At 40.8% G+C, this 12,569-nt stretch overlaps 1 protein-coding gene across 5 annotated transcripts in view; it reads right to left on the reverse strand.

Annotated features, from left to right (window-relative positions):
• Positions 1–9,082: 9,082 nt before the first annotated feature.
• The window catches only part of RNF182 (ring finger protein 182), a 28,978-nt gene continuing 25,491 nt past the window's right edge, over positions 9,083–12,569 (reverse strand). For all 5 annotated transcript variants that reach the window (XM_061346434.1, XM_061346433.1, XM_061346430.1 and 2 more), the window contains one exon: positions 9,083–10,079. In XM_061346434.1, the coding sequence (XP_061202418.1) occupies positions 9,126–9,863 (738 nt within the window). In that variant the 5' untranslated portion in view covers positions 9,864–10,079 and the 3' untranslated portion in view covers positions 9,083–9,125. The remainder of the gene's footprint in view (positions 10,080–12,569) is intronic.

Here is a 12,569-nt window from a genome sequence, read left to right on the forward strand (position 1 = left end):
AATGTGTGATACTATCACATACCTTCACTTTTAAGCCATTCTGATGAATAACACGAATGAAATCTGAAAGACCTCCAAATCCAGGCATTAAGAAATATGCTTACCATGACAAATCTTTACTGAAAAAATTTGAGTTTTTATTGAGTGAAACAATTGATTTTACATTAATGCTTCATTATTTCACATGGGGAGAGTTTTACTTTTCCCATTTGCTACCACGTTATAGTTTCGCTGTCTGCAGGATTATGTTGTATTTCATTGTTCCACTCCTCAAGTGAAAACAAACAAAAAGGAGTCCCCACACTATGACTTCTTTCCATAAAACTAAAAAAGACAAAAGGCAAAGATAAAAGATAAAAGGCAAAGTTACAGCAGTCAAACTCCTCTCATAAAACTCACATTACATTGGGTAAGCCTCAAGCTGATCTGAAATTTAAAACCAGGGGATTTTAGGAGACAAAGTATAAAGTAAAGCAATGTGTGCTTAAACCTTCTTAGTTTGCTGGATCAAGAATTATACTGTACAATGTGTGGATAATTCACCAGAGCTTGCACACATATTTTTCACATTGTACCTGTCTTTGTGCATTATTTCTATAATCTCTTACTGACTTCACCTCCAGCTGTTTGCCCTCTCCACCCAAGCCCTGTTGTGTGATGAAGCCTCTTTCTTCTTTCTCCTTTAAAACAAAGAAACATTTCCCCCACACTTTCAGAATCCTCTTGCAAAGTTTCACCAACTGCCTACCTGATTTATTTAGCCTGTTTCATTACCAAAACAAACAAAATGTCATCAGAGATTTGCTCCTGACCCTGGAAGTGCCACAAAATTCCTGAGTTTCACCTCAGAATTTTATTCTTTGCTGGCAGAAAATGAGCCCCATCTAGTTTGAATGCAATAATACTGTTGCGTTGGGATGGCTTAAATTATTTACAATCACTCCGTTTTTCTAAGTAAAAGCAGGAACATCGATGTAAAGAGCATCAACACAGTCCTCCAGAGGCTGCAAGGAGCTTTCCCTAGGGCTCAGGACAGCAAGGGGCTGAGCCCCCTGTTTATATCCGTGGCAGCTGAAAGCAGAGACCTCCAGCTTTTGCCCTAACTGGCTATATGAAGGACCAAACATAAAGGACTCATCCTCTAAACAGCATTATTATTAGATATTTATCTGCCAGCATCTCCTCTTCTTGAATGAAGGAGGACATGAAAAAGGCCACAACCCTTGCAGAAAAGAAAGATTAAGTAAAAGTCATTTAAAAAAAAAAAAAGTATTCTTACAATAGAAGCATAGAATCCGCTAGGTTGCAAAAGACCCTTAAGATCATCAAGTTCAGCCATTACCCCAGGGCTGCCAATTCCACCACTAACCCATGTCACTGAGGGCCTCACCTACACAGTTTCTGAACAGTTCCAGGGACTGTGATTCCACCACTTCCCTGGGCAGCCGGTTCCAATACCTGATCACCTTCTCTGTGAAGAAATTGTTCCTAATATGCAGTCTAAACCTCACCTGGCACAGCTTGAGGCCATTACCTCTTGTCCTGTTGCTTGTTATTTTGGAGGAGAGACCAACCCTCCCCTCACTGCAACCTCCTTTCAGGTAGTTGTAAAGAGCGATAAGGTTCCCCCTGGGCTTTCTCTTCTCCAGACTAAACACCGCAGTTCCTGCAGATGTTCCTCATCATTCTTGTGCTCCAGGCCCTTCACCAGCTTCGTTGCCCTTCTCTGCACCTGCTCCAACACCTCAATGTCTCTCTTGCAGTGAGAGGCCCAGGACTGAACTGATTTGAGGTACAGCCTCCCCAGTGCCCAGTACAGGGGGATGATCACTGCCCTGGCTCTGCTGACCACACTATTGCTGACACAGGCCAGGACGCTGTTGGCCTCGGCTGCCTGGGCACAAGCTGGCTCGTGTTCAACATCCCCAGGTCCTTTTCTGCCAAGCCGCTTTCCAGCCACTTTCCCCAAGGCTGTAGCACTGCATGGGGTAAATGAAAAAAGCTCTAGGCTGTAGTGTGTTGTGTGTGGCTGCAGCAAGTGTGTGAGGTAGGTGTACCACTACGGCAAGAAAGGGAAGGCATCTTACAGTGCTTGCTGATGAGTAGCTGCTCAGTCCAGCAACGTCAGGCCACATGCTTAATAGAGCTAAAATCTGTACAGAGACTATGCCAAGATGAAATTAAATATTCCCTTGGAATCTACCATCCCCTGCACCCATATGAACTGGACAATTGGAATAAATACCTGTAAGTTTATCGATGCACATGGTTTTGTCCTCCATATAATGCATGATATATAAACTAACAGTCAAGTGTAACACCTCAGAGACACCGTAAGGAATTGTATCAATGACAAAGTGATTTCAGTGGCCATGGGAGTACAGACATCTTACGTGCTCATACAACTTACTTACAAGTGATACTAATTAGAACCTGTTTCTTAGTGTTTTGCCCTGCCTCAAACCAAAAAAGTAGCAGCAGCAAAGGTAAAATACAAGTAAAATGGCTGGTGCTAGGCATATAAAGCCTGCTGTCTAAGGAGAGACCAGATTGACTAGGACCAAAAGAGGCAGCTGGGGAGAAGTATGAGGGATAAAATAATGATGGCAATATTTCTAGAGGCAGATGAAGTTCTGGGGGGTGTGAAGGAAACAATGGGTAATCACACCTTGGAACTGCTTTTCCTATCAGAAAAAGTAGGGGACATGTAACTGGTATCTTGGGAGTTTTTAAGACAAAGCAGACCTTTTCTACAAAGGATATAACTGAATTATGGAGCTCACTGATGCAGGATTTTATAGATGTCAACACTATAAATGGGTTAAAAACAACACTTAAAGGGAGTCACGGAAGTCCACAGGCAAGACTCAATCCCACAGATACAAACATAACCTCCATCTCAAGAGGTCTCCAAATGGCTCACCATCCATGGGGGCTGTTCATGGACTTTTTTACATACATCCACCAACAATCTAAGGTCAGAGAGACCCTTCTTGAACCAGCTGACTGCCCACCTGATCCCAGCTTGGTGTTCTCTTATATAGTATCACTTTAAGCATCTTTTGAATGCAAGACTATGAAGTCCACCTGTCCACCTAGGGTTTCCTTAGTCACACTGCTCCGTCTTGTCATCTGAGATAGGCAGAGGATTATCTAATACATGGTAATTAAATCAACAATGCACTTTTCTGTTGTCAAGACATGAGTCACTTTTTCATGCACAGATCTGATCCAACGACACAGTTGCAAAGGCATCTTTTCAAACCCTTCTCCTTAACACTGGATTAGATTTCTCTTCTGAGCTAAACTGTCAGCAAAAACTGCTCTGCAGTGAGTGGCAATCAATCCAGCCTTGTCTCTCAACAAGTTAAGAGTTTTGGCATAGAGTGGTTCTCACATAGAGGTTTGCTTCTGAAAAGGATATTTAAATGCTTTTTAAAAGTGTACTTTTATTAAAATCATCCACTTTCAGAAAGAAAAGCTCTTTCTAAAGAAATAGGCTGTTTGCCTCAGCACCTCTTGAAATTTCAGCAATATTGCCACGCACGCACTTGGGAAGATGCATTTCTTCAGTTTCACTTGGCATTTTTCTCTTGCTAATGTTGAATGAAGCCTCAGCCATGACTTGCCAGGGAGTATGTCTGCTGGTACATGGCACACCATCTCAGTGGAGTATTAGCAACTGTTCAGCAACTGGTTACTTACCTCTTGCATTACTTAAACAACAAGGATTATGAATTATTCAGCTACAGGATGAAATGGATAAATATGATACATTTCCCAGATTTCACAAAAGTTAAAAGAGCGGGAGCAGAGTAGAGGGATGGCTTTATGCAGAAGAAAAAATTGGGATCAGTATGAAGAAAACATTTCCTAACAAAGATGCCTATTAAATGGCTGAAAAGTCCCTTGTGTAAGAGGTGGAGGCCTCATCACTCGAGACATTTAAAACCAAACTAGACAAAGCATTCATCTCTACAGGAGCAGAGGAAATGGATAAAATGACTTATTAGGCTTTTTTCCACCCAGCTCTGATTTCCATGATTTAATACATTTTTTAAAATGCAAACCACAGTTGCATAACACAAGAAAGAGGCAGAAATACAATAAAAGGGTTTTTAGTTGTAGTGTTGCCCAACACAATGAAACTTGATTTAAATTAAATTTATGCTAGCAATTCAGACTGCAAGATGACTTCTCTTCCGAGCATTGAAAGCTTTGCTACTGCCACATGAGTCTCTAAAAATATGAGTTGCCATCCCCAGACTGGGGATTTATTTTGTGTACCAGAACTCTCTATAAAGCATGATGATTCAACTTTCGACAAGGGGAGCTGATGCAAAAGACAGAATGGTGCTTTACAGAGAAGCAGGGGAGTGTGGGGCTTGTGCCTAAGGTCTGGCAGCCTTATAAACTCCCTCAGGAATTTCCAGCACTAAATATTTACTGATGTCACTCAACATCTAATCTGCTTGTATGTAAGTAAAAGTAGACTCTCAGAACAGTCTCTTTCCATCAGTTTGAGTATCTTAAAATGATTTCAAAATTCTCAGTTCTTCTTCCCCCTGTTGGTTTTTTCTTACCCTTGAAGGCAGTTCTATTTAAAATAGAGCGCACTCTCTTGCTTTTGTCGAAATATGAAGAAATACAGACCCTCTCCCTCCCCTCCTCCCTGAATTGAGAAACCTTAGGGTAGTTACAATGAGCCAGTTTAAGAGTGGAACACTGTGGACCTTTCACTACACCCATCACCCACACAGGAAAATGAAATCATGATGTACAACTGCTGTACAAGAAATCAAGATGCACAACTGAAGTAAACTGCCACAGAGGCAATGCAGAGGAGGGTGCTGAGTCATGGTGGTCCTCAGGCCAGAGACAGCCTGTCGCACTAGTTTTGAACCAGCCACGATAAGGCAGGATGTAGCCGCATGTTCTTGCTTTGACATCAAAGCTATTTTAACAACCTGCTGCTGTTTCCCCTCTGCACCCTGTTCACTCTCGCATCCTGGCTGTAATTTGCCATCTTTTCAGAATTAATCATGCTCTGGACTGAGCCGCAAACTCAGTGTAGTAGGAAAGGTTGCTTCATTTCAAAATACTGTTTACACAGTTCCAACAGAGGATGCAGAAAAGTAATGGGGAAAAGGGAGTTGAATCTAGCCCTGGAACTGGTTAGAATTAGGAAGAACAATGGTTCTGTCCTGTAATTACAAGGAAGTCCCTCAAACACAACGTCATCCACTTTCCCGTGAACCTCCTCAGTTCCCCTTTCTCTGGTTGAAGTTATGTGTAACCATAACTGAGTTTCCCTGTACTGTACTACTAGTCTACTTGGCTGTGTGCTGCTTGGACCTATCTTCAGGTAACAAAGGTCATGGGGAAGAACATCTATTCTTGGATACATTGTAAAATGCTGGCAACCCTGAAGTTTGCCAATAGTGTTATCAGGAGAAAGCTTCACCTATTTTAAGTGTTTTATATTAATATATAGGTTTTGCAGGCATATGATAAATATAGTAGGACAAAATTCACAATGCAGCTAAATCAGACATCAGCCCTTACTTTCTTCAAGCCTGTCTGAGAGATCCCAGCTTTAACTAGTTAACATAGTAGAGTATGCCAAATCTAAGGATCTCTTTAAAAGATAACGATCAATACTTTGCCATTTGGAAAGTAAAAATAGTCAACTATAGCAGCAGTAGCAAATGACTTTTAATTACCAAATGACCAGAAAGGTAGGTATGAAAAAATTAACCTTTGTTTTCTACCCCAAACTCATTATTTAAAACACAGCCTGTTTGTCCCAGGCATAGACTTCTCCCCGCTTTACACAGCTTCCTATCCACAGCTCGCCCACAGCCCCAAGACTCTATGTGCTGGTTATGAACCCACAGACCCTGCTTTCCATGTAACTCACTCTCTGGTAATTGTCCTTTAGGCTCTTGACTCAGGCCATGTTTGCAGAGTTTCATCCCTCACTGGATCCCACTCAGAGGATGTTTCAGTGCAGCACATCCTTCCTATGTTGTGCCCAGCAGCTACTACTACATCATCCTGCCCTGGCCCTCAGGAGATATCACTGTATTATACTGTAAACAAGCAGCTAATGAGGATACAGTCTGCATCCATAGGATAAGCAGGAATTAAAACAAAAAATCTAATTTGTATAAAATTAATCCTGTAATAATGAATTCATAACACATTGTACCCAGTTGAGTCACATGTCTCTGCAAAGCAGGAATAAAATCCTACCGAAAGGAAATTGCCTTGGTGGGCAGGCAGTATTTTATGATCACAGGAGCTATTACTCTCCAAGGAGAGAAAAAAGTCACAGAAAGGGAAGGAAATGCAGACAGGCAGGTATGCAGGGCTGGATTCTAGTTCCATTTACACTAACAGAGTTATTCCACTGTAGAGGAGACAAGAGTTTTCAGTTCTAAGTCTTAAGGATGCTGGAGAATAAAAATAATGGAAGAGTAATATCTGAAGTTCTTCTAATCTCAGTCACACACCAAATTCTCTCTCCAAAGATAATTGAGATTTAGACCTCCTAGCAATTCTCAGTGGTCATACTGTAAGTCATACAGGAATGTTATGAGACCAAAGCTGTAATAACGTGCTCTGTCTGAGCAGCAGAATAGCTATGCAATCAATATGTTTTTACACGCTCGCATTTTAGAGTGGATTAGTGTTGCAGCACAGTCTAAAATAACAGCATAAATTTAACAGGCTGGCAGTCTTAAAAGAGTGAAGTATAACAACAGGTGTATTTATTTGTGCTGTGAGGTGTAACTGATACCACTGTAATCCTGCCGAGATTTTTAAAACAGAGTATAAAATACTTGGTGCTGGAGCTAAAATAATCAACTGAAAATCAAACGGGAAAGACAACAGGTATCACTGTAGACATGTTGTGCAGAGGTACTACGTATGTGTCACACATTTGCAAAACCTATTAGTCAGCCCTTTATTAGAGACACTACATTCAGACAAATTGAACAAATCCTAAAACATATAAATCCCTAACACTACAAATACATCTTTTCCCAAAGCTATGAAGTACGATAACACCACATAGGTTTCTATTTTTCTTGCTTTTTGACATGATTGTTGTTGGATACTTAGATTTTATGAGTTCTTAGATGAGTCAGACCTTGCGGTATACTGGAACTGGAGATGATACCTCTTCTAACTATATGCTTTACCACAAACATTAAAAACAATTACTTAGAAATAGTAATTTCTAGGAATTCTGAAAATATTTTAGTTATAATTGTTATCAAATCATTACAGAAAAGTCTAAAACATTTCCAGTAATCATTCATTACATAGCTCCATATCTCCATACACTTGGAAACTATGATTTTGCTTTAAGTTTTCTTCTTACATATGTGTCTATATGCACATACACACACATATATATGGACTACTATAAAATGAGTGTCAAGAAAAGCAGGACCTTTACATTTCCACATTCTTCCCTATGTTTGCAATAGGAATGAAACTGTAGATAACATCCATGCCATCTACAAAATTTAAAGCAGACACAACAACCACTTATGCTCTGCTTTTCCCATTGGCATTTTCCATTCTTTCTTAAGTCAGTCTGCTCTAAGAATACGTTGTTAGGCCATACATTCAATCTTCATGCAACAAACCCTTCTCCCTCTGACACTGCCTTGAAACTACAGAATCTTGTGCCTGACCCAGAAACCATGCTTCCCTTCACAGCTTTAACCCTGCTGTGCACAGGCAAACAAGATTGCATCTGTGGTGTCAACTAAACCTAGTTACACACATTAAATATTTCCTTTTTTTGTGCTCTTCCAGTAGTTCAAAAAGTAGCCTAAACCATACAAGATACAAGCAAGCCTTACAGGGCCTGATTCTATTTGTGGAATCATCAGTAACTCCTCTGAACTCAACTGATGAAAACATACCGATTGCCACACCTAGAGTGCCATCCACTCACAATGGTGACAGAGGGAGTTCAGGTATTAAACATTTTGAAGAACTATGCGATGAAAGGAAACCTTTCCAAAGTCATAGAACCTCCTTACAATGCTCATTCTGTGAACTGAGAGAGAAAAAAAACAAGTTTCAGATTTTTTTTCTGAGATTTGTCTTAGTGATTGAAGGTCCATTTCCTAATGGTTGGGAATAAAAGTCTGTCTTGATAGTTAAAGCCACATAAGCCAAATTCTCCCGTGTAGCTACCACAGAGTAGATGTGCATGAAGCTTATCAGGCAATTTGTTAGGAGGACTAATGGGTTGGAGATGTGGTGCGGTGGTAGAAATGCTAGAAGGGAGGGTGAGCATAACAACATAGCTACATAAGTCTGCAGAGCGCTGACTCCTCAAAGGGAAACTTAAGGTATATGCACACCAAAATAAGCACACCTAGAGAAGAGCAAATGTGTGGCTGCGTCCCTGTAAGTACTCATTAGCAAGAGTATTTCAGAGGGAGCTGCAACTATATAACAAGTGGGCTTCTGTTTGGGGAAAGTGTTTTGGAGACATGTTTTTAGCATGGTGAAAAAAAGATTCCTCATGTTGCAGAATGCAAAAAACCTGTAACCATTGGCCTCCTAACAAATATTTCTGCTATAACAAGAACTGTGAAAAAGCAATGGCAGCTTGTCTTATTTATCTTATAGTATCAACTAATAAAGTGATTTTCTTTGCTATAAATGGTAACATATGATAAATAACAGATGTTCCAAAGCATGAGATGCTGTACTTTGACCTGGAAGGTGTCTGTTGTACTAATTTCTTCTAGTGTGGATCCTGCAGCCTTGACTGACATGATCAAGCCAATAGAAAGCAAATTGCTACCCATGTGAATAGTGGCAGCAGCAGCAGGCACCCAGTTTGGCAATTTTGCTTTATCCTTTCCTACAACTTGACCTTTTAACATCAGCATGTAAATTTTATTTCCATTATTTAGCTTTAAAAAAAAGGAGGGGGGAATCAAATCAAGTAGAAAAAAGGACCATATAACTAGGGCCACTGCTTCCATTTAGTAGGATGGACAACAGTAAGAATAAATAAGAACACAAAGACAGGACATATCAACTATGCTACGCAAGTGACAATACATCTTATTTTACTGTATTTGTTATCAAGATGACATGCAGTCTAGAACTTCATGGCAAACACACTGGCAAAAGCCATAAACCATGAGAATAACAAGGCTCGAAGGAACAAGGCTTACAAAGACAACCCCAAGGGTAACTTTCTTAGATACCAGTAAATAAATCCCTAAAGGCAAGGAACTAAAGTACAGCAACCCAAGCAACCACACTAGCACCCTAATTGAGGTCTGGAAGAGCAAAGATGTGCAGTTCCACACTGTCCAGTTATGGGACACAGTTGCAACAGAGTCAAAACTTGTAGGCCTGTAAAATTCCACAACAGGGGTTGAGTTCAGGGTCTGGGGACTTTCTCTTTGTACTTCCATGATTGTTATAACCAGGCAATTAGAAGAGGTGTGAGAAGGGCTAACCAGTGACGCCAGCCTCTTGGGAGTCAGCAAGAGTTCTGTTGGGTTGTCTGGTAGGCACTTTTTTCCCTTTCCCCCACAAGCTAAATTCAGAAGGATGTTGTTGTCATCAGGAAGACTACTAACCTCATCGTCTGGCAGGCACGTTTCAAACCTGCAAAACGGGCATACAATGACTCCTTGTGGGGAGTCACCGAAGTCTATGATCTTGCAAAGGCATTTGGCACATACTCTGTGACAGCACTCCAGCACTTTTGGTTTCCTCTGTCGCAGGTTATAGCGGTTGTAACAGATCTTGCACTCGAGCTCATCTGAGCTCTGGGTTTCCACAGACTCCTCTGGTAGCTGACTGGTCATTTCTTCTGATGGTTTTTAGACTTCAGGAAAGAGAAGTCAATGGATGAAGAGGTCACTCTAGGCTTCTTTTAGAACTTTTTCCTGATGATCACATCACCCATCTCAAACAGGAAAAGAAGAGATGACATTGTCCAAAGCATCAGCAGGCATCATCTATTTTCAGCTTCTGCTAGGGGGTGTGTACTGCATGTCCTTTACTCTGAGCCAGGCATCCATCTGAAAAAGACAATGTGGGATTTTTGTGTGAGAAAAGCTAAGCTGTAGCAGGTGCAGGTTCTACTTTTCAAAAGCTTAGCTTCCTTTGCTAAAAATACCTCTAAGGTAGTATTTTGCTGTGCAGATAGTGCCTATATAGCAGTCATGCTGACAAAACTTAGTATCACTCTGCACGCATTTGCTTTAGACTTCTAACTTTGACTGGCTCAGCCCATGAAGTTCTCAGCAGAAGCTGCAATCTAATCACGGATCCATGACCGTTTGTTTAAATCCCGGTTTCCTCAGGAAATGAGACCTAAGCCCTGGTGCTTTTCATCTTTCTCAGTAACTTGTGAACCTGCTGATCGCTTTCAAACAGCTCAGCAGAGGGGCAGCAGTACTAAACATAACAAAGTTTCTAGAAAAGAAGTGAACACTGGCAGTTGGGTAGAGGAGAAGGAGAGGTATTTGTAATGACCATCGCTTATCCTGAAGGACAATGGTCAGCCAGCACACACTCAGCCTCTGCTCTTAACAGGCAGCATGCTGCCTGTTGCTCAGCCGGAGAAGAGGGCAATTCAAAGGGAAGCTGGTGATACTCTGAGGGGATAAAAGAGTTTCGGGGAGTGAAATGGGTATGGAAAAGGGCTGGGGTTATTGTAAGAGTTATGTGGGGACCTAGGTAAAATCTGTAAAAAGATCAGGCTTTATTAATTTCACTGCTTCTGGAACAGCTCATTTCTCTGTTGACACCTAGCTCCTGAACATAGATTATGAAAATGAGGGTTCATTAGCTTGTAACAAATGTCTCCTCTAATGTGTGGATGCTAGGGTGAAGGCTAATGTGTCTCTCAAGGGCATCAGCCAGATGCTTTCTGGCACAGCCATGAAACACTGGTTTTCAAGTGTTTCATGGTTGTGACAGCTGTTTCACACCTCAGCTAAGGAGAGGCCCGTGGCATGCTTGTATTGCTGCATGCCCATTCTGCACTGCATTTGTGCCACCAGAGACCCATCAGGTTCGCTGAAAAAAAAGTGTATTGTTCTGTTTTGTAACTGTGCATTTTCATGACTTCATGAAACAGCCCCTGTATTATAAGCAAAACATCGACCAGGACCGTGTACCCTGGGGACCAGTAATTACCAGCATTTATGAAACCAGCTTTACTTGTCAGAAGATAAAAACTTCTTCAGATTCGGGCATATGCTTGCTCACAGGGACGGGTGCGCCATTGCATTTGCAGGTTTTGAAACTGTGCTTCACTGCTAGAGTAAGAAGGAACTTGCCACAGTCAGACAATGGGGGTCAGCACTTGTATCCAGTTGCCTCTTGCATTATCAATAAATATCAGGCACACAGAATGGGGGGGGGGTGGTGGGGTGGTGGTGGTGGTGGTGTAGGAGAGAGGGAGAGAAATGGTCTATTTCAGTAAACTTGTTTCTTAACTATCAGTTTTAGTAAATGTTTGATTCCTTTACTTTGGAAAATTTTAACCCACTCCTAGCATTCAAATCTTTGTCCTTTTTTTTTGAGAACAAGGCAGGAAGTTGTGTCTTTTAAGCAATGCACTCCTTCTGTCAATACATTTTACTTGTCAACTATCAGGCACAATAAAGTGTCCTTTGTGGGCCTATTGTTCCTACTGTGCTTTATGAATTTTCCATTCTCTCAACTTTCTGCATAGCTTCTATAAGTAACAATTTCTCAAACTGACCTCCTGGATTTTAAGACAAAGATTTCATTACTGCAGACAATGCAGTAATGAAAAAAAAACCAGGACAACATAGTGAAGAAAAAACCCCACCATATTTCTCTAAGAGTTTATAACAGACATGGCTCCCTCCCCATTTAATTTTCCTAACTTTTTTCCTTCCTCTTCCAACTTATTTCTTTAGTGGTTTAAAAGTTTTCATCTCTCCCTTACTGTTGTTCTTATTATTTATACTGTGAGTATATTTGTGGTGTGTTTCATTAGGCAAGGCAAACACAAAAAGGCTGATCCATAATTTTTAGTGTGTACAAGCTAAACATATAAAAGACAAGTACATCTTTTACAGACCTTATAACCTATCCTTTATCCTTTGTTACACTGTGTGCTTCCTTATTAATTTCTAGTACTCTTTATTTCATTCCAAATATCATCTTCTAGATGACTTTTAGGCATACATAAATGTCATGAGATGATAACTTTCCAAAGGACAAAAAAACCCACAAAAGGGACCTAAATAAGTGAAATGCTGACCTACAGGAAAGCAAAGCACCACTGAGAAGTTAAGAAGCCAAACAAAAACAAGTGATGGTTTTGAACTTTTACATCTTGAGTCTCATTCAAATTCTGTACCCGAGGTGAATTCAGATTACTAACATGTTCATGCTTCACAGCTAAGGCTGGCAAACATTGTCCTGTGATGTAAAATTAGAATTCTGATTAACCAAAAAGCTGTCCCAAAATGTGTCTGCTTCTTATGGAAAACTGTGATCTTTCTCTGCAAACTCCCAATCTTTCTAAA

The sequence above is a fragment of the Neopsephotus bourkii genome, unplaced genomic scaffold (genome assembly GCF_033783945.1).
Source record: "Neopsephotus bourkii isolate Nb327-2 ecotype Australia unplaced genomic scaffold, CSIRO-AGI_Nbou_v1 NB_272, whole genome shotgun sequence".
Lineage (NCBI taxonomy): Eukaryota > Metazoa > Chordata > Aves > Psittaciformes > Psittacidae > Neopsephotus > Neopsephotus bourkii.